We start from the raw sequence: 21,900 nt of genomic DNA on the forward strand, positions 1-21,900 counted from the left end.
GAAGACTTGACGTTTGAACAATGAATCACTCACTGCTAGACAGCAAGCTCGCCCTACTCAAGGAGGGTGAGATTTGTTTGCGGTTCCTTTCTCTGATTGGCCCCGTAGAGGGTGTGGTGTGGGTGCTGATTAAATCTTCTCTCGGTTGGGCTCATTTGTCAAGTTATATCCGCTGCCGGGAAGGGCCATAAATCAGTGCTGCATCCGCGGTCACTCGGAGATCAGTACGGGGGAATAATTGGATTGACTCTATGACATTAGATAACTAGGCTACGTTTAAGGTGATTGTATCAGTCTGGGATGTTACGATTAATCAATAAAAGTGATATTCAATACGGGAAGAGTCACCCTTCTTGAAAAAAAAGTTTATTAGCATAATAATGTGCACGACTTGCTTTGGAGTTGATGCTTACATGTGAAGACATAATGTGGTGACAAATTATTCAGCCACTTGTGTTTAATTTCAATTTCATATTTGTAAATTAATATTTATACAACATCATCAAAATGGGTTGGAGGCGTATTAGGTTGTGACACTTGAAGTGAGAAGGGCCTCATGGCAAGTCAATAATCACATTTAATAACGATCCCTTGAAAAAAAAAGCTCAAAGGGATCAAAGATCCGAGGAGAAAGAAATTTGAAGAAGGATGATTTTCCAATTATATCAAATTTCACACCAGTAATCGATTAACTTGAAGGTGTGTTTGGGGAGTCTTGAATTGAATTTAATTCGAGTACTGAGAAGAAATCTTAGAATACAAACAAGAAACAAACCTTACACCTTTTCAACAAAATCTTGGCATATACAATTCTGCAAAATTTTGATACAGAAATGTAAGCTTTTTGTACAGATATCGTATTCAAATGTTTCCAAATTTTGAGATTTTAATGTTTTAACCTCTGCTGGTTGGGTTAAGTATAGTTAAATATTTGTCGCCAGACCGGTCAAACTGTTGTGTTTGGTTCTACGTTTGACTCGGAAAGTAGAAAAACCCGGAAATACTAAACGCATTACTATCAACCTCTATTACAGCAAATTATCCCTTAATTGAAATTTAATCTGAAGCACGCCTTTTTAGAAATATTCTGCGCCATCTCATCGATTGCCTGTACTTGGACGTTCATAATTTATTAGATTCTTCTAATATAATTTTCTCCTTCGTCTCTTGCTCACCAGCACGTCACGTGCAGGGGAAATTTCGTCAGCGCATTGAGCGTATTCACGTTCCGAAAGCTAACGAGATTGCATAAAAATAAAACTTTGTTCGCGGCCATCACGAAATGTCAGACTCGTATATTACGTGCAGATTTGAAATTCTAACAATTTGTTTTTTGTGTGATGTGAAACGTTTAACCGATAGGATTTGAAATGCAGCCGTATTTTCTTGCAAGGAATTCCCACTTGATTATTTTATTTGACGAACTTTTTCGAAGACCTAATTAAAGCATTCCGTGACACAATAACACTGGTCGACAGAGAATTCGTATTCGCGATGCTCATGAGCTACATTAGTAGTTCTCGACCTCTAAAATCTACTGGTTTCTGGCGTTTGTTGTTTGATTGGGAAAATTCCGAAATTATTTGTTCGCAAAGTAGGAAGAGGATCATCGCTTTAACGGCGTTGAAGTCACTTGGATATTTGCATGATTACTTGTTCATATAAGCTAAAATACTAAATTATTACGATAGTCTAAGTTATTACGATATCTGAATGTCCTCATGAGTGGTTTTTCTGTCAAAAATGGGCCGCCCAGAGAAATTGTTAGGTAGGGATTTCGGAAACTGTTCAGCAGCATATAAGCATAAAAGCACCAGAAAACGCATGGTACATTAGTGTGTTGTTTCATCTTTTGACTAAACTTTTTCATGCATTTTATTAAATAAATGAACAAATGTGCAAGCATTCATGAGGAACTTGTATTATGGGAAGCCTGAACCTAATTGCAAGTTGATTAACATGTCGAATACTGTGATCAAGAAATAATTAGAATCACGATTTTAAGCAGCAGGTTCCCTGCCTTCTTCGAAGCGATTCTTACAATTATTTAACGTTTATCTTACCCACCTCATCTAGTTTTCTGTAGTTTGCTAAAATAGTAAGCAAGTAAGCAAGTTTGCTAAATTGTTGTGTTTCTACGGATCACCATTTTTTTTTTGCTAGATCAGGTGGAGTATGAGTGCTGTCATTGAAATTTCGATTTACCAAATTCAATAAGAGTAAAAATGAGTAAAATTAATCGATTGAGGAGAACTTCAAAATGGGGCGCTCCTTAGCCGTGCGGAAAGATGCGCGGCTACAAAGCAAGACCATGCTGAGGGTGGCTGGATTCGATTCCCGGTGCCGGTCTAGACAATTTTCGGATCGGAAATTTCCTCGACTTCCCTGAGCATAAAAGTATCATCGTGTTAGCCTCATGATATACGAATGCAGAAATGTTAACTTGGCTTAGAAACCTCGCAGTTAATAGTGCAAGTGAAAGTGCTTAATGAACACTAAGCTGCAAGGCGACAATGTCCCACTCGGGGATGTAATGCCAACGAAGAAGAGAAGAAGAAGAACTTCAAAATGGAAATAAACTCAGCTGGTCTCTACACGCTCAAAATTGTTGCAAATTACACTTCGATTTTCACCGCAATCCTTCTCTTGCAGACTCTTTCTGCTACAAAACGACGAGAGGAAAATCAGCAATCAATCACTGCTTGGCCACTTGCGCAATCAAGTGTGCTCAATGCACATTAGGAACAGATGCACAAATGCACTCAACCTTTGCCCCTTTCCACTTACGCGCGAGATTGGTTTCGGAAATATAGCAAGAGCAAATCGTTATTTTCGGTCAGGGATATATTGCAGTCCAAACAATTGGGGAACACTTCAACTGGTAATAATTACTACACGATCAACCGAGTATCGTACACCGTCCGTGGTTTATTGGGAACTGATCTCGCTGCTGTTGGTCATCGGCTATCTATGTACATATTGCTGACCACTACCTACATGGCGTCAACAGTCTTTTGCGCTCGCAGGAGAATAGAGCTACATATCAGTAAATTTTTAGGGTGGACCGTGGTATACAATTCAAGCATTCTTCAAATTCAACTTAAATCTAGTTTTTAGTTTAGTCTTAATTCTAGTATTATGTACAAATTCATTATGTTATCCAACACAGATCTTTGATTTAGCAGGTCAACAACGCCTGGTTTCAAACAGAAGTCAAACCCTGGTATCAAACCCAGTGTCGGTTGAATCATACTCAAATCTTAATCATCGAGGCATCATGCACAAGCAAACTCGCTTGAGATTCTGTACCAGAAGTTGTTGACCTTGTGGACTAATTGAAACATAGAGAAAATTCAATTTGGGGACACAAATATATATTTTTTATTGTCTTTATTAAGGAGACTTTCAGCCTTGGCTGGCTCGTCTCCGAAGAACACAAATATGTTCAATATGAATCCACACATAAATTCAATAACTGAATATAAAAGACCACACTTAAATTTTATTTGATTATAGATTCTATTTGTACTTCGCGTGGAGAGTGGTGTATACTAATATACTTCATAAGTTAAATTAATGGGTTCTTGCCAATAAAAATGTGTGGATTTTTTGCAGTGTATGAATTCCAGAACAATTTGGAGAACCTAGAACGTCTGGATTAAACTGACTTTAAAAGCATATAACATGCAAGGGCTCTAGGAAATTCTATGAATATGCTTTTCAGCTTTATACCATGGGTAGTTAAACAGGTCAACCAATTGACTAGAACTCCAGAACAATTAGGCGAATTTAGAACATGAATCTAATTTAGTTTGCATATAATAGTCAGGGGCTTTAGGGACTTATATAGACACGATGGGTTGATTTCGATTGTATATCAGGCGTAGTTGCCCGTGTAAACCAATTGATCTGAACTCCATATCAATTCGAAGAGTCTAGAATATCTACATTCAACTAATTTGAACTGCACATAATATGCAAGGACTTAAGGGCCTTACATGGACATGCCGGATTGATTCCGTTTGGATACCAGGCGTAGGTGACCTTGTAGACCAATTCATCTGAATTCCAGAATAATTTGGAAAACCTAAAACATCGACATCATACTTATTTGGACTGCACATGATACGGAAAGGCTCTATGGACTTGTGTGAACATGTTGGGTTCATTCCGATTGAATACTAGGCCGATTGAATACTTGACATGCTAGACAAAATGATCTGAATTTCTGTAAAAATTAGGGAACCTAGAACATCTATATCAAACTAAAAATAATACGCAATGGCTAACTTGTATGGACATCCTGGGTTGATTTTGGTTTTAAACCAGGAATAATTGACCTGCCAGACTAATTGATCCGAAATCCAGAAAAAAAATGGGGAACCTTTCTTCTTCTTCATCTTATTGGCATTACATCCCCACACTGGGACAGAGCCGCCTCGCAATTTAGTGTTCATTAAGCACTTCCACAGTAATTAACTGCGAGGTTTCTAAGCCAAGTTACCATTTTTGCATTCGTATATCATGAGGCTAACACGATGATACTTTTATGCCCAGGGAAGTCGAGACAATTTCCAATCCGAAAATTGCCTAGACCGGCACCGGGAATCGAACCCAGCCACCCTCAGCATGGTCTTGCTTTGTAGCCGCGTGTCTTACCGCACGGCTAAGGAGGGCCCATGGGGAACCTAGAACATCTATATCGTACTAATTTGGACTGCACAAAATACGCAAGGGGATTGGGTCTTGCAGCGACAAGCTGGTTTGACTTTCATTTCAAAGTTCTTCTTAATTGGTTACTCATATCGAATTTGAAGCAAAGTTATTCCTGGAGGAACTCCGGAGGAATTCGTGGAAAAACTTCCGGAAGAATTCCTGGCGAAGCTACCGAAAAATTACTAGAGGAGCTTCCGGAGGAATTCCTGGAGGGGCTTCTGGAGGAATTCCTGGAGAAGCTTCCGGAGGAATTCATGTAGGAACCTTCGAAGAAATTCCTGGAGGAACTTCCGGAGAAATTTCTGAAGGATCTTCCGGAGAAATTCCTGGAGGATCTTCCGGAGAAATTCCTGGAAGATCTTCCGAAGAAACTCCTGGAGAAACTTCTAGAGGAATTCCTGGAGGAACTTCTATCTATTACGCCTATCATCAACGGCGTAACGCTGCCACGTGATAATTTTTTGAAAAAAAAATAACTTCTATGGAACAAGTCACTGAAATACGAAGTCCAATATACTTATTCAAATATTCAATTTTTTAATATTTCGTAAAATATGTCACACAGATGGGGGGCCTTTCACAAATTACGTAACGCTGTACCCAAGTAACATTTCAAGTTTTATTCCGCTCTAGGAATGGTTTTCAAGATTAAATTATAAGATCGACCAATAAAACTCACTACAACACGTCAACCTTTTGATGTCCACTATAAGAGTAAGATATGGCCAAGTGGCCCTCCCTGAATAAACGCTATAAACCTATTTTAAGAATATTAAAAAACCCCTTCTAAACTACACGCAGAAAAGGGAATTTGGCTGCGGTAGCTGTCAAAAATGTTGCTTTGAAAAAGAGAAATAAATCTTTGCCGAAAAATAATAACAAAATCAATGGTTGATGAGGATAATGATGAGGGAGGTTACAAATTAATGTTTTTACAGGATTATCGTTTTGTACTTTTGTACTTTCAATACAATGAGGTGCGCGTTTGATTTTATGGTGAAAGCTAATAAAAAAATTTGATTAATCACCAAGCACTCTCAAAATAGTGTAGTCTTGGGCAATCAAAAATAGTTATAAAAGCAATATCGTAAATCATTCGAGTTCTGGACACTGTTCTATCACCAGAGCAATTAAGCAATTGGCTAAAAATCCGATCAAAATCGACATTAGAACGACGAAAATAGAGTGTATCGAAGTGAGTTTGAAGTGCTTCTATCGTGCGGGTACGGCAAAACAAGAACTCGTCGGCATTGTTCATCACTCGTGCCCAGGAGAGCCCCATTGAGGTTCCTTCCATATGAAACCCGAGTACTTTCTCCGGCGAACATACCATCGGTCTGGTTTTTAGTTCGAAAGTTTCACATTACACATAAAGTGACAAAAAGGTTCGATGTTGAAGAAGCATAAGGTAGGGAAATTGTATTTACACCACTTTATTGGCTCTGGGATAAGCAACGGGTGACCGTTGCTCATATTTCTGCGCATTTCCAACGTCTATGGTGTGTTGTTAAAGCTGGAGAAGAGTAGGGTAGGGTGGTCATGGCATCCGCTAGCAGTGGCGATCCTGGCGGGTCTAGAGAACTATGGCCGGGCTTAGGAAACTCGTTAAACGGACTTGGAGGGCTGACATACCGTTAACTGATTCCGAAGCATGAGACGAAACCACTGCCGCAAGATTCTTTCATCATAGGTGCTTCGGTGCAAAAGGCTGCAGGTGGAACAATTGAGGGAGCATCAACAGACGCAAAAGGAACTCAATAAATGTTAAAAGTTAGGAAGCAAGTACAGGTCAGAGCGCTGCTGAAGTTGTCTATGCTTATGGACGGCACTGAAGTTGTTGTCCAAGAACATCCAACTATGAACATTAGTCGTTGTGTTATATACTGCTTTGAACTCATCCATATGGAGGAGCATGATGTTATACACCATCTTAAGGGCCAGTGTGTGATCCGAGTCTAACGGATCACTCGTAAAGATCACGGTCTGATAGTTAACACTTCCGCTTTAATTCTCACGTTCAACAAATGCAATCATCCGTCATATGTTAAGGTTGGCTTACTGCGCGTTGCTACTCGCTCATATTATCCAAATCCGCTTCTATGCTACGGTTGTTTTCGTTTTGGCCATCCTCGTCTCCGCTGTCCTGGTCCTAAGCGTTGCTTCAACTGTTCAAAGGAACATTAATTAGCAAAAGAAGAATGTACGGCACCTGCCCATTGTATTAACTGCGGAGGAGCACATCGACCGAACAACCGTTAGTGCCCGGTTTTCAAAAAGGAAGTGGAGATTGTCCGTTTGAAAGTGGATTACAATCTTACTTTTCCGGAAGCTCGAAACAGGAATCGGCAGCTATGCTGATGCCGCAGGCCGGCAATCAACCGAGAATAAACTGGATGAACTGGATAAGAAGAAAAGATGACAAAATGGAAAGAATGATGGTCCACATCAGGGCGAAAGAATCGGAGCTCCGTCAAATTCAAGCAACGATGGCAAGTCAAATGAGTCAACGAAACGTAGAACCTAAATCATGTCAAGTGAACCAACAATCCCAAGCGAGCCAATCGGGTCAACTAAGCCAGCTAAACCTACCAGCGGTAGCTGCACATCAGCATCGTCTTGCTGAACAGATCGGAGAATATCCAGTAATGAGGCAACTTAATAATAGATCACCGGCGATAACTGAACTCAAAGGCAACGGAAGCAGCAAGAAGCAGAAAAGAAAAGAAAACCGGTACAACAAAACTTCGCAAAGACCATCTCCGAAAAAAACTACCGAAAAAACCGCCACTTCAGATCAGGATGTCGAAAGCGTTGACGAAGACTATGAGGTCGAAAGAACAGCCCTTAACCATCATGTGTAATAGGAAGCAATCCCTCCTACAACTACCGACCAGCAGTAACTACCTGATAAACGAAATAGGCAGTATTACGAATCGACTTGAAGGGAGGGAAAGTGTAGTACCCCCTTCACTTTTACAAGTAAGAGCGCAACAGGTTGGAAGATCTGTCCGGGACGTTTTACCTTTACCCGTTGATAGAGAATCCTCCTGTGCGGTCGATCATAGAACAGATCAATATAACCTCTACCTACCTCCTAAGAAACCGTATACTCACGTACCGTACACATTCGCTGCACCTTCCACAAGTACTGTAATTAATACAAGCCTGTCCTGCGACGCCGCCGGCGCCATAATTTCTAGTAACTGGTTTGGGGAAGAAGAGATGAAAGTAGCTTCTCCACTTCCGAGCATGGAAGGGTCTGTCCGGGGGGAAGAGGGCGGTACTCACTCCATGAATATTCGACCCTCGCAATTCTCCTCCCGGCTTTCCGCCAGTGAAGCCTGTAGTCATCATGAGACCCGAATGACCGAGCTAGTACCTGTATTATCACCATCAACATCAAACCATTGCGTTTCTATTTCGACGTGCCACAATCGACGTGGGGAGGGAGAGCGTGAAGTAACCTCCCCCCTCCCAAGGGTGGGAGTGGATGTCCGGGGGGATGTAGGTGAGACCAGCCAAGAGCGTCTTGCACCTCCTTCTTCCTCCTGGAATCCGGTCGATTTTTCTACATCGTCATCATCTGTAACTTCTTCCGACGGGTCCTGCAATGAACCTACTAAATGGTTCGTATTGCAGTGGAATATACGTGGTTTACGTTCTAACATTAGCGAGCTCAAGTTGTTAATTAGTAGGTATTAACCATGCATAATAGCTCTACAAGAAACCAAAGTAGATAAACGAAACGTCACACCAGACTTTGCCGGCAAGAGCTACACACATCCGTCGGTATTGGCAGCAAGGTGTAGGGCTTGCCATTCGTGAAGGTGTTCCTTTTGAGCGCATTGATGTACACTGTAACCTCCAAGCAATCGCAGTTCAGATACAGCTTCCGACTCCAATGACGATAGTGTCACTATACATTCCGCCAAGTGATCAGCGTTGTCAAACCGAATTAGACAAGTTACTGGATGGACTGCCAACTCCATTATTGCTACTTGGTGACTTCAATGCTCACCATCCTGCATGGGGTTCACTTACAACAAATTTACTCGGACGCTACATTGCGGAAAAAACATTGACAAAGCAGCTGATTATATTGAACAATAGGTTGCATACACGTATTGATCCACCAACGGGTTTCATGTCAGCTTTAGATCTGTCAATATGCTCGGAGATGTTAGCTCCAAAATTTATTTGGAGGACACTTTTGGACACACATAATAGCGATCATTTTCCGATCACAATATCCGCACCCAATTGGTCACGAGTACCGACAAAGACACGACGATGGCTTTATGATCAGGTGGATTGGACAGCATACGAGAGGTTAACGGCAAGCAGCATTAAGCCTGGAGACCAAAACGAAGTCGACGAATTTGTGAAGCGAATCCTATCGGCAGCAGTATCCTCCATGCCTCAAACATCTGGCTATGTTGGTACAAAATCGGCACCTTGGTGGTCGGCGGAAGTAAAAACAACGGCTAAGCTTCGCCGAAAAACATTGAGAGCATTGAAGCGCATCAAAGCAGCCGGTCTAGACACATCCGATGCACTTGGAAAATTCCAAGTAGCAAGAGCACAGGCGAAGAAATCAATAAACGAAGCAAAAATAAAATCGTGGGAGGAGTTCGTCGGGAAAATATCAACGAATAGCACTGCCGCTGAAATGTGGAACTCAGTTAACACATTGAGAGGAAAGAGGCAACACCGTACAGCCGTTCTTAAGCGGCCTGATGGATACACTGATAATGCGGAAGAAGTAGCAGCAGAACTGGCCAAGCACTACTGGGAAAGATCAGCGTCCTCACGCTATCCTCCATTATTTCAAATGGCAAAGGAAAAAGCTGAACGAGTTCGCATACAACTCCTACCTGATACAGGCAGCACGTACAACTCGGACTTCTCCTTGGATGACACCTGTACGCACTTAATAAAGGCCGAAGTGCCTCTGTAGGTCCAGACACTATTGGATACCTGATGCTACAAAGACTACCGCTATCCGTAAAGACGGCACTGCTAGAACTTCTCAACCGAATATGGTGCAGTGGCGTTTTCCCGTCCAGTTGGCGATTAGAATAATAATACCAATCCCTAAACCGAATACCACTGAATCCGGCCCTCTGCCTTCAGGCCAATTACTCTCACAAATTGCATAGCAAAAGTTTTCGAGCGTATTATAAATAGAAGGTTAACAACCGAGCTGGAGTCAAACGGTAGGCTCGACAAGAGGCAACATGCTTTTAGAGCTGGTCATGGCATCAATACGTACTTGGCGGAGTTAGACAGGTCGCTACCAAACAATGACAAACACTGTCTTATAGCATCGCAAGACCTCTCGAAAGCCTATGATACCACATGGAGGTACGGTATTTTACGCACACCGCGCAAGTGGCAAATCAACGGGCGAATGCTCAACATTTTGAATAGCTTTCTCGATGGTCGTTCTTTCCGCGTAAGTGTCAACGGAGCATACTCACAGGAAATGTCTCTAGAAAATGGTGTACCGCAAGGGTCTGTGCTGTCCGTCACACTATTTCTAACAGCAATGCAACCGATTTTTCGTATTGTTCCGAATAACCTGATCGTACTCCTGTACGCGGACGACATATTATTAGTAGCGCGAAGGAAAAAGGAGCAACATATGTATCGTGATTTACAGAGAGCCGTGAAAGCTGTCGACAAATGGGCTAAAAGCGTCGGATTCAGCATATTGGCAGCATAACCGCCGAGAGCCTGGGGGCAATATATCTATTGACCGTGTTGTTATAACGAAGACGAGACAGTTATCGGCGTTACCTTAGATAGGACGCTAACATTTAAATCACAATGTAAACTAGCAAATGCGATTCACGGCTAAGAATCATGAAAATGATAACCGACAGGATTCCCCGAGGCCAGCGAGCTGCACTGTTACGAACCGGTTCAGCAATAATAACAACACGCCTTCTTTATGGCATAGTTCTGTTTAGTAGAGCAAAAGACGAGGTTATCCATTCACTTGCACCTATATATAATAGAATGATCCGAATGGCTTCTGGTGCATTCGTTACCAGCCCAACTCTAGCGATTATGGCAGAAGCTGACACAATACCATTCAACCTCTTGACTATCTTTAGCTCGTGCTGCTATTTGCGTGATGGAGAAAGACCGATCTAATATCGATCTCCCAGTTGTTCGGAGAGCATCTCAATGTCTCATGGAAGCAGTAGAGATGACATTACCGAAAGTAGTAGTGCGCTCGCGGCTTAGCACTCGAAAGTGGCATGAACACAAACCAGGAATAGTATGGGATGTGAAGCATAAGGTTAAAGCAGGAGATCACCCGATTGTAGTAAGACCTATCGTACAAGAGTTGTTGGCAAATAATTTCAATCGTTCCGTGGTAGCATATACTGATGGATCGAAAAGCGATAATTCAGTTGGAGTAGGCATATTCTGTGATAATCTTCAAAAATCGATAGCCCTACCGGAAGCCTATGCGATCAAACTAGCTCTCGGTACCTGTACATCGAACAATTTAGTGATTCTCTCGAATCCAGCGAGTTGTCTTTCGGCCATAGAAAATGACAAATCACAACACCCATGGATCCAAGAAATAGAAAGACTGCTTCGAATACGTCCAGCTCAGTTATGCTGGATCTCTGGCCATGCCGGAATTCATGGCAACGAAGAAGCAGACCGGCTTGTCAGAGAGGGATGAGACAGGCTACCACATGAGATCGCAATTCCAAGAGTAGATTTGATAAAGTCTATCAAGCAATCAATCCGTTTAAGATGGGAAGATCAATGGTCACATGAGAGAAACGTCAAACTAAACGAATCCAAACCTAGCACCGTTAAATGGATAGACCAGGAAAATCCTGCCGATCAAAGGATGCTCACGCGACTACGTATTGGCCACATTCGACTAGCTCACGATTTCTTAATAAAGAAGTCATCCCCATCAGTTTGTGAGTATTGCGGAACAATCATTGATGTCCGCCATATTATTCTGCAATGCGAAAAATACGAAGATACCTGAAAAAAATATCAAGTAGATCAAACAAGCTTATATACGGCTCTACAGAATGATGCTGAAAGCAAAAAGCATATGCTAGATTTCCTACATGAGACAGATCTGTATCGGCAACTGTGAATAATACGAAGAAATGCAGAAGAAGAAGAAGAAGTAGTAAAAGAAGAAGAAGAAGCAAATTATTGGGGTAGATGAAGAAGAAGCATACTATTGAAAGTAGGAGAAGCTGATTATTGAAAGAAGGAAAATAATAGTGTTAGTAAAAGTGATATGAAAGAGAAGTTGACGCAAAGGGATGCGCAAGAAAACAGAAGAATACAAAACGAAGAGGAAGTTGAAGAAGACAAAGAAAAAGAAGACGAGATATGTGTATGAAAGTGTTGAATCAAGGGAAAAGCAACAACAAACAAAAAAGCAGTAAAAACATTCTAAAGAAAGTGAACTTCATAGATATAATACGAGAAACGCGGTTGATGTAAGAACACTATCTTTTTGCATGGTGCTTCACAAAATTCATTGTTCTACAAGGGTGTAAATGTTTTCAATTCGTTGCCTACACACATCAAACGTGCAGCGACACTAGCACAGTTCAAGAGACAATGTATTTCACACGTCAAAGCTGCATTTTAGACAGCTACTCGACAATTTTTTAGCATTAGCTAATTAAGGTTTTGACGAAGTTTTACCCAACGGATACTTTTGTGTGTTTTATTTTTATTTTATTTATTGTTTTTGGGGCATTAACGACTACAACGATCGCCTCGATGATGATGATGGATTTTTTACTTTATTGACGTAATTATTAATTTAACTTTTCTTTGTGTAGTCAACAAGAGTTTGAGCCTCGCGCGCGAAATACAGGTATAAATTATTTCAAATTTAATTTTCGTGTGCCACATTTTGATCTGTTTGAATGATTAGGAGTGAATGACTTTTGTATGGTTACTGCTGAAAGAGTTTTGAATGTTCGATATAGCTATCCAGTAGATTGTTTCGCGGTTAAACTGAAACTTTTGATATCGACGGAGCGGTATCACAAGTGTTGGTGGCTGTATTGTCGAGAATCATGAATACTATAGATACATACTAGTTTTTGAGCGAAAATTGACTTGATACGCGATTCCTGGTGAAACTTTTGAAATCTGTGCGAGAGGTATCACAAGTTTTGCATTTTCATAGAGCTGTATGTATCACTACTGATGTTTTAGCAAGATTGCGGTTTTGGAAAGATCAGTTTTTAAATTCATATTTTTGCTGTATAGTGATGTAAAATATTCAAATTTATATCTGTCATAAGAAATCGGATCGTTTTTCTTTTTGGAAATCCGATTAAATGCATATCAATTAATTATCTTAAAGATAACTCGTCTAGCTCAAACCCTTGTAGGGGTATGTGGCGGGACCATCATCATCATCATCACTAAATGAAAGAAATCAGAAATCTATGATCACTAAATGAAAGAAATCAGAAATTACTGAACAAATACAACGAAAGCAGTACCACGGAATCGGCGAACAGCAGCAACTAATATAATACATAAGCTAATTGAATTTATTGTACCCTTACCATATTTTTTTTTAAATTACACTAATTTATCAGACACGAATTCACGGATAGTGTAAAGTGTCACTAATAAACAACAACCAACCATTATCGTAAATCTTCACTGATTGTGTTTATTTTCCACCTCAATATATTTTTGATGCAAATCAATTTCCAAAAAAGTAGATTTGAAACTGCCTGTACCTTTTCAACATGGCCACCATCAATTTCGATCAGAAAAATGCTGTTCTTGTTACAAACCGTTTTAAACTCTTCGCAACGCAAATATTCTTATTGGGGTTATTCATTTGACCGCATTACGACAAAACATTATGGCTTTATTCGAGCTTTGAAAATGTGATTTATTACGCTCTTCATCACAACCGTAGAGTTGTTCATAAGGTCAATAGGCATTTGATGTTTGAAGCTTTTTCAGCATATTTATGAGAGGTTTTTTGATAGCAATAAGAACGACAATAAAACTGGGTAACTAGCTATGGTGTTTGCTATTTCAAATCCACTATAAGAATTGAATAAATTCAAGAAGCAAGGAAATTGTTACTTGGGTAGTCCCCTTACAGCGGGGTCAGACCGAGTGGTACAATTCATACACAAACAAATTAAACCTCCCACACAAAAAGTGATACGAGGGGAAGGGTGGGTGTCCAAAATCATCAAGTTTGACGTTACGTAATTTGTGAAAGAACCCTGTTTTGTTGGGGGATTGACACGGACATATGACATCCCTGCTCCACAATGCCAAGTGTCAACCAATGATTCAGAGCATCACTAATTCACGAATATCTATTTGAACTCATTAAGCAGTAAACAACAATACTGTGTAATGCTCAGTAATTCCGCAGGAGTACACAAATACTGAAAACCAAACTTTCAAGTTTAAAAAGACAAGGCTTGACACTAATCCGCAGAACAATTGCTCTCATGTGGAAAACTGTCAAAATTCGCCGCACCACTCTACATCGCCGCCGAGGGCCTCGGCATCACAACGGTCCTGCACTGAAATCCGTACAAAGCATCGAATGACAACCACTTGTTCCTCCTAAATAAAACGGGGTGAAGCAGTGAAAAGCGGATTACGGGGGTGGAAAACTTTTCCACTTCTAAAGCCCGACATTTTTAAACGCCGACTGGCTCAATTAAGGGTAGAGATTTTCTGTTTTGCGCCCGACTCGACCACCAACCATTTCCTACCGGGTTCATAAATCGATCGCTTCAGTTAATTTTATGATTGGAATGTCTAATGGTTGAGAATATTTAAAACAATGCAGGAGTTACAATTCGCGAATCATCATCTTATCGTGCTTCATTTGGACTGCGTTACAAATCCAAGCGAAGAAGAAGTTCATTTCCGTTTTTTGCTACGCAGAGAAATGATTTCGGGCTGCCGAAATCGAGTGGGACGACTTTCCTGTTAGATATACCTACATTAGTCAAAGTCGTTCAACCAGAAAAGCTTGAAATTAAAAGTTTGTTCAAATGGAAAGCGATATTCATGACCAGTGGCTTTGCTTCCCTTGATAAGGCAATGATATTTTCATAAGAAGGAAATCGAAAAAGTCAGTTCGGTGCGGGAAGTTTATGAATTTGCCTAATCGATTGTGAAAAATGGATATACATTTGTAGAGATATAGAAAGACGACGATTAAGTAATCATACCGTCATCTGGGACTGCGTTGAGGGAAGATATTATTTGTAGAAGGAAACTTATTTAAAAATGTTTCCTCTAAAGCAAACGTTAAAGTTAATGCTCCTGGAAGTTCGTGTATACTTAAAAAAACCAATGTTGTCATTCCTATGGCATTAGAGTCGAATTCAGTTTGTAATCTCCATGTTTCTTTCGTTCACAAACATGAATCATCCAATGAAAGGATTCCAACAAACTTTCACGAACCAATAAAAAAAACGACAAAACGGTCATCGCGATCAGAAGGCGAACAAAAGGAACAACTTCGCAATTATCCCTCCATCCAGCTTACGCGCGCACAGCAACTTCACTCAAAAGTTAAAAACATTTATCTAATGAATTATGGAGAATCTTTCTCGCTGGGTTGGAGAGTAGGTGAAAAAAAATCGTCCTCTTGTTGAGTGAGTTTCGTGAGTATACGTGCCGTTGAGGTGCATAACGTTGATAACGTTTTATGGATATATTTTTTCTTTGCTCCCTGACGGATTCCTGGAAAAAAAATGTAATGATGATAGCTGAGTCGATTTTTTCGCTGTACTTCGTTTCGCCCACCTTCCGGGTGGTTAACGGTTCTACCGGAAAACGTCGCCCACGGCTTGTGGAGCACAGGAGCAAGTTTAGTAGACGGAAAGCCAAACGGAAGGTGAGTAAAATGAAAAAGAGTGGAAGTCAAGTATCCAATATCGCTGGTTAAAAGGTTTCAAACCTGGTGTGAGATCATAATTATGAGCGGTTCTGACAGTCTGCTGTTAAAAATTGAAAGCTAAAGGAACTTATGTCGAAATAGAAATTCAATCGTTTCTGTTTGAAGGCACTCAAAGAAGCCCTAAGCCAGACACTTGAGAAAATTGAAATAAGTATCCAATGCCGTTGTTCATTATTTCGCGGAGAAGAAACCTCAGTACAGTACCATTGAATCGGAGAGAGCAAAAAAAAACTTACCGGAACGAGAAAGCGTCGAACTTCAGCCAAAGCGTAGGCGATTCGGGCATGGGCTTCAGCCGGTGCTGTGTACGTGGAGATTTCAACGTGCAGGTCCTCGGATAGATGTGCGTATCGTGGGTCGCCACTGAGTCGCAGTTCCTCTTCCTAGAGCAGCCAGAATGGACGAATGCATCAAGGGAGGAAATAAATAACATGTTGGAATTTTCCGTTTCGCTGCTTATTTCGTAAAAGTGTGCATGCAGTGGAAATGGCAGCTGCTCTAATAGAATACGTACCTTCTTGCGATCCCGCATCGATCCCTTGCCAAGGACTGCCATTTTGCACATCGTTTCCTCCTGCAGCCGTTTCAGTGAGTTTCCCTTCGGGCCGAGCAGCTTGCCAACAAAGTTGAACTGGAAGAAGAAAGCGAACAAAAAATTAAAAGTTAAAAAACATGTTTTTTATTGAGGACTTTTGAGACTAAAATAGAATGTTTTATCCAAAATGGTTCAAGAAAACTAAGAATATTCGTCAATCGGCCTATCACGAGCTTAGCGACTTCAAATTAGTAAAATTTGGTGCGAGAATGTGCAGCTTAATTTGTCATGATTGAATAATGTCATGAGTGGCGAGATGGTCGAAATACGCACTACTCCTATAACCTCCCGAGAGCAAACAAGGGATTCATGAATGAGATGTTTGTGAGACGACCCCCCATTCAATGATTGTTGAAAAGGTTGAAAATTCGCTATTTTCGCGTGATGAAGTTCATCAACGCTCATTTGACACATTCTCTACATCAAGTGCAGACCGCAAAACCTGCTGGAAAAAATGCAATAGCAAAAAATACGTTTCACAGCCACGGGAATGCGTTTAAAGCATTCTTCTCCATACGGCGAATGTCAACTAAATCGAACAGTGAACGCAATTGAGAGCTCCTCCCAAGGAGGATTGAAAATGCCAGCATGGAAAGCTGCAAAGAATAACTCAATTACTGCCACTCTTGGTGAGGTCTCGGAAATAAACGAGTGCAGTTAATTTGATACGACGACGGCAGACGCGATGTGGGTCGAACCGTAGCGAAGTATGTTTTGATTGCGAAGGTGGTTCATACTCAGCATCAGATATCATTTCTCTCTGCGTCGGAGATGTGGACGAAAAAAATAAACATGGTTTATGTGGGCTTACACTGCAGGATGGGCCGTGCAGATAATTCGAAGAAAAATATATCCATCAAGAAGATGGTTATTTTAACGACGATTGAGCTTTCAATTCCCATAGTTTTTATTTTGATTCTTTTCTCAGTTTTGATATATTTCAGGCACCAACGCTGTCGGAAAGTAACTCCACATGGAATAAATGCAAATTGAATCTTCGTTCAACAATACAATAATTTATAAAAATTCGTCGTGCTATGCGTGGCTTAAAATCTTGATAAGATAGCAAAATGAGATATGGACATGATTGATATAAGAGATAAAAGATCACATGACAATATCAATATTTTACACTTAAATATCATGAGAAGCTTAATTTATTTTATTTGTTAGAAGTGATCAATATCATGTGCTATTGGCTTGTTCTTATTCAAAGCATATTTTATATTTAATATCATGTTTTGTTATTCTGTTTTCTGCCCTGGGTATGTTACACAGACCTTTTATAACACCTTCGTTTTTGCAGTGATTATAATGCCTTTTCATACACTCAGTAAACGAGAAAGGCAAATAAAGAAGCAAATAGATATCGATCGAATTGAATTTTGCTATACTCAATACTTATGAAAAAAGCGACAATAAACTGAACGCCAAAGTAGACGAAACCGCCACCCGTGAAAAAGGCGGAAATTCAAATTCCCATTTCCCTTCAACCGTAAACAATTTAGGGAATGTACTGAGCTGCCACTTTCCTTCTTAAGCACTCACCCCAGCCTGACAGCCGGTGGCGGGCCGAGTTGCCCATTGGGCGTATTTTGTCGCCGTTTTTATTCCCGCTTCTTCGAGAGGACCCATTTTGCGGCAATTTTCTGCAGTGCCGCAGCCTTATTATGCGTATTTATCATCTCGCCATTGCCACCCCGTCAATTCCTTGGGGTAAGTGTGAAGAATTTAGATCACGTTTGACCGCTTTGCTGAGCCTGGTTCGTTCTTTTCTTGTCCTCGCAACGGTTGGCCTGTTTCCAGAGAGGGGATTTTTATTTTAGGGTATTTTCCGCTGTGATTTATCCTCGGAATTGATGGGAGCAACAGCAGCAAAAATCCTGTCAAATTATCGTTCATCATGTTTCTGTGTAGGCAATAGACAGGGGTACTTATTTTTATATAAACGTCCTATTAATAGGGCCCTTGGAAATTCGTATCAATTTCTATTATTTCCACTCATTGATGACTACGCCAGTGCAATAATAACAGCGGCATACAACACTGATTTGGTTAATTTAAAAAAAAAACTGAAAAGTACCATCGATCAAAACATTTTATAATGGCATCAATTAAATCGTATGATTATAATAGTTATGTGACGGTTGTATGAGATTTAATTAACTCCGTTGGCTTTAGCGCCACTCTCGCGTGCGAGATCACCATTCTGTTGATTTGACCGTCTTTCTTGAGACAGTTCCTCAGGGGAAACGGTTGCTGGCTGAATATTGAAAACCAACGGAAAGCCACATTCGCTCTTTTATCCCTTGTTGTCTCTCATAATCGCTTAAGATCGTTCAACCCAATTCCCACTTACCGTCAGACGGGGCTTCTTTTGACAAATTTTCAGCATATGCAAACCTCAACCATCCTGTTTTAAATTTTTCAAAAGTATGGATAAAAATGGTATAACCCATACCTAATGCTATCATCTCAATTACATTGTGGCAAAATATTATTAAGATATAAGGCAGTTGGATTGTTTCTCTGGAATATAGACAAAAAGGAACCAATTTTTACAATTAACGGGGCTATTTTGGACAATCGTCCAATTTGATTATAAATCCCCGCTGATTGATCAGTTTTCTTGAAGTATACACATTTTAATTATCAAATAATCCATTTAAGATTTTATTTTATCTTTCAAACTTTAAAACAACTTTTTAAAATATTTAGCAAAAAAATTAACATCAATCTCAGGTACCTGCACTTGTTACTTTTTTCTTTTCTTTTTTGCCGGAACAACAGTGTTACGATCCTTTAAGACTGCCTTCTGAATATCGTCTGGCGTTATACCTTTTCCAGGGTCAACTTTAAGTTTCCTTTTCCGCTTAGTCTCATTTTCATGACCAGTTACATTTGCTCGCTGATGAACTAAAAACTCCTTAAATGAATCTCCAACGAGCGATGTGTCAGCGTTCAAAGGTGGAAATCGACTGAGGAGTTGCTCAACATTCAATGGGTATATTCCACATTTACGGAAGCCGGATCTCAATATTTGTTTTTGGCGAGGAGCAATCGATTGTGTAAGATCGTTCAGAAGAAAGGCGAATCTCTCCTTTGGTATGGTCGGTTTTTTTGCTCCCTCGCGAGAATTGCGCCAAGTCGACAAAATCTTTCTCCATTCGCGTTTCATGGGTCCAAAAAATGCCACATCTAATGGTTGCGTTAGGTGTGTTGTGTTCGGTGGTAGGCATATGAACTTGATGTTTTCTTCCTGACATTTCTTGATTACTGCTGGGTTGATATGAGAGGACAAATTATCGCCTATTAGAGCAACAGGCCTTTCAAGGTGACGAATCGCTGGCAGAAACAACATATTGAACCAATCCTCGAAAACATGTTCATCAAACCAACCAGATGAGGTCCGATTAAAACGTGTTCCTTTTGGTCCATTTTGAGTCCACGAATCCCACAAACATTCTGACTTGAACACAACGTATGGAGGAATCATATTTCCGGTGGCATTACCACAAAACATTACCGAAGTGGACGATTTACTGAAATTTTGAACGTTTTCGAAATATTTCAATCCGCGTTTACAAATTGCCAACTTCTTGCCCGGATCATCAGCAAGATTGGTTTCATCATAATTGAATATGTTCTGTGGTGGAATACCTTCAATCGTTCGTCGCAGATGATCCATATAGGTTCGAATAGTCTCACGGCTTATATCGGCACGACATACCTTAATATTTTGTGCAAATCTCTTGCTTAGCTCTGAATGATCGCGGAGAAATCGACTCACCCAATCTTTTCCTGGTTTGTTGTCAACGAATGTCAAAATTTCTCGGTTTTGTTTTTTGAGATAGATTCTTACAATTTCCCGGAGATCACCTGTGCCTACTGGAAATCCCCATTCAGACAGCAGCGACAGATGATCGGCAAATGACTGTTCTTCTTCCTTAGAAAACACTCTCTGATGTCCGGGGGATTTGTTGTGAACATTGTTTAGCTTATTGTATATAGTTTGGCGACTGATATGATATTCCTTAGACGCTGCGACAATTGTTTTTCTTCCGGCTTTCACATCCGCCAAGCACTTGGACAGGACATCCTTGGGTAGAACAGAATAGGTCCTCGATGCATCCGATCTGCGATATGCTCGCACCATGTTTACCGATCATAACCTACAATTTTTTAGAACTCAATTTTTAGCTTCACACCATTTCGCACTTTTATATGATTTTTTCAAATGCATGAATTATTTTTTAAGGTATTCTACATCATACAGCTTAAATACACTACCTGTAACGTATATATCGAGGTAACTGCCACGAAACACCAATTTTTTATACCTTCCCAGTCCAATTTAATACCACCGAAGTAAACATAACTTATTCCGCAGCGATTGATTTCACTGTTTTGACAGCTATTCCAGAGCGCTTTTTGGGAAAGGCGAAATCAATTAGAAGGATTAAGTCATATTCATCGTTTCTACAGAATGCTACTCTAATAATTATAAACATATAATTAATTTTTCAGTATTAACAGATGTGTCCAAAGTAGCCCCCTGTATCAAAAGTAGCCCCGTCTGACGGTACCGTAGAGGAATAGAAGTCTGAAAAACAATCTACCAATGAAATGACCTGAGAACGTACGAGAACAGTATGTTCTGAAACGGAATTGCTAAAAATAATCCAGATCTTCTAATTCAACTTTTATTGATATAGACGAGTTCATTCGTGTTGGACGATAAACTAAATAGTCTTAGGGGCCCCACACACGATACGACATGCTGTACAACTTTGACTCCGCCTCCAGGAAATTTCGTTAGGTCGGAGTAAAGCCGGACCGTCTGTGGGCAAGTTGTACTGTCCAACAATCGTACAACTTGACCACAGACGGTCCGACTTTGCTCCGACCGAACCAAATTTCCTGGGGGCGGAGTCAAAGTTGTACAACATGTCGGAGCGTGTATGGGGCCCATTATGCAGGGGTTTATCGAATTCCACCCGATGTATTTTGACATTTGAGCGGGTCGTCCACTTGAACAAAAGTTCATTTTGCGTTCATTATGCGACCCGCTTGAGTTCATTTTACGTTAGTCTATGGGCTGGGAAAAATTCATGGCCATGATTACAAGATTACATAGGGGAACAGATGGCTTTGGCAGGTTTTGTTCTATTATCGGCAGGGGGGTTTTTGTCGACCGAATTTTATGAAATTTGGTCACAATATTCTTTGATATGCAAAGAATGTTTAGGCCAAATTTGAGCAAGATCAGTCATAAAAAAAAACCCCTGACAATAATAGAACAAAACCTGCCAAAGCCGTCATTCCCCCTACATGCGCAGGATATTGTTTAACAATAATGGTGGGATGTCGGCGGGTGCCGAAGACGGATGGCTTTCCAGCGAGGTGCAGAAGACGATTGGTTTGATGGGGACGACGATGATTCGTCTGTCCGTACTGGTGCCGTCGTTGTCTACAGAGCGTCGAGTTACTGGCGGCTTGCCAGTGGGCGATCGCTACTCTACAAGACGGCGGCGTGAGCTCGTGCGCAAAAGGGCCGAAAGATATTCGATTTTCGATATTCGAGCAGTAGCCCACTTTCCCTTACGACCCGACTTCA

The 21,900-nt window shown here is 40.6% G+C and overlaps 2 protein-coding genes across 3 annotated transcripts in view; both read right to left on the reverse strand.

Annotated features, from left to right (window-relative positions):
* The window catches only part of LOC134224398 (uncharacterized), a 201,286-nt gene that overhangs the window by 74,029 nt on the left and 105,357 nt on the right, over positions 1–21,900 (reverse strand). For both annotated transcript variants that reach the window (XM_062703717.1, XM_062703715.1), the window contains exons 4-5: positions 16,203–16,319; positions 15,925–16,071 (exon numbers count right to left, since the gene is read on the reverse strand). In XM_062703717.1, coding sequence (XP_062559701.1) covers positions 15,925–16,071; positions 16,203–16,319 — 264 coding nt within the window. The remainder of the gene's footprint in view (positions 1–15,924; positions 16,072–16,202; positions 16,320–21,900) is intronic.
* On the reverse strand, positions 19,027–20,686 carry LOC134221293 (uncharacterized). Its single transcript, XM_062700497.1, has 2 exons — positions 20,574–20,686; positions 19,027–20,455 (listed from the first exon to the last, which is right to left on the reverse strand). Exon 2 carries the CDS (start codon positions 20,437–20,439, stop codon positions 19,039–19,041), a length of 1,401 nt encoding a protein of 466 aa, XP_062556481.1. The 5' UTR covers positions 20,440–20,455; positions 20,574–20,686; the 3' UTR covers positions 19,027–19,038.

Source organism: Armigeres subalbatus, chromosome 3, assembly GCF_024139115.2.
Source record: "Armigeres subalbatus isolate Guangzhou_Male chromosome 3, GZ_Asu_2, whole genome shotgun sequence".
NCBI lineage: Eukaryota > Metazoa > Arthropoda > Insecta > Diptera > Culicidae > Armigeres > Armigeres subalbatus.

Coding starts and splice junctions, on each gene's coding strand:
- LOC134221293 (XM_062700497.1), bottom strand. CDS start 20,439: ATGGTGCGAGCATATCGCAGATCGGATGCATCGAGGACCTATTCTGTT.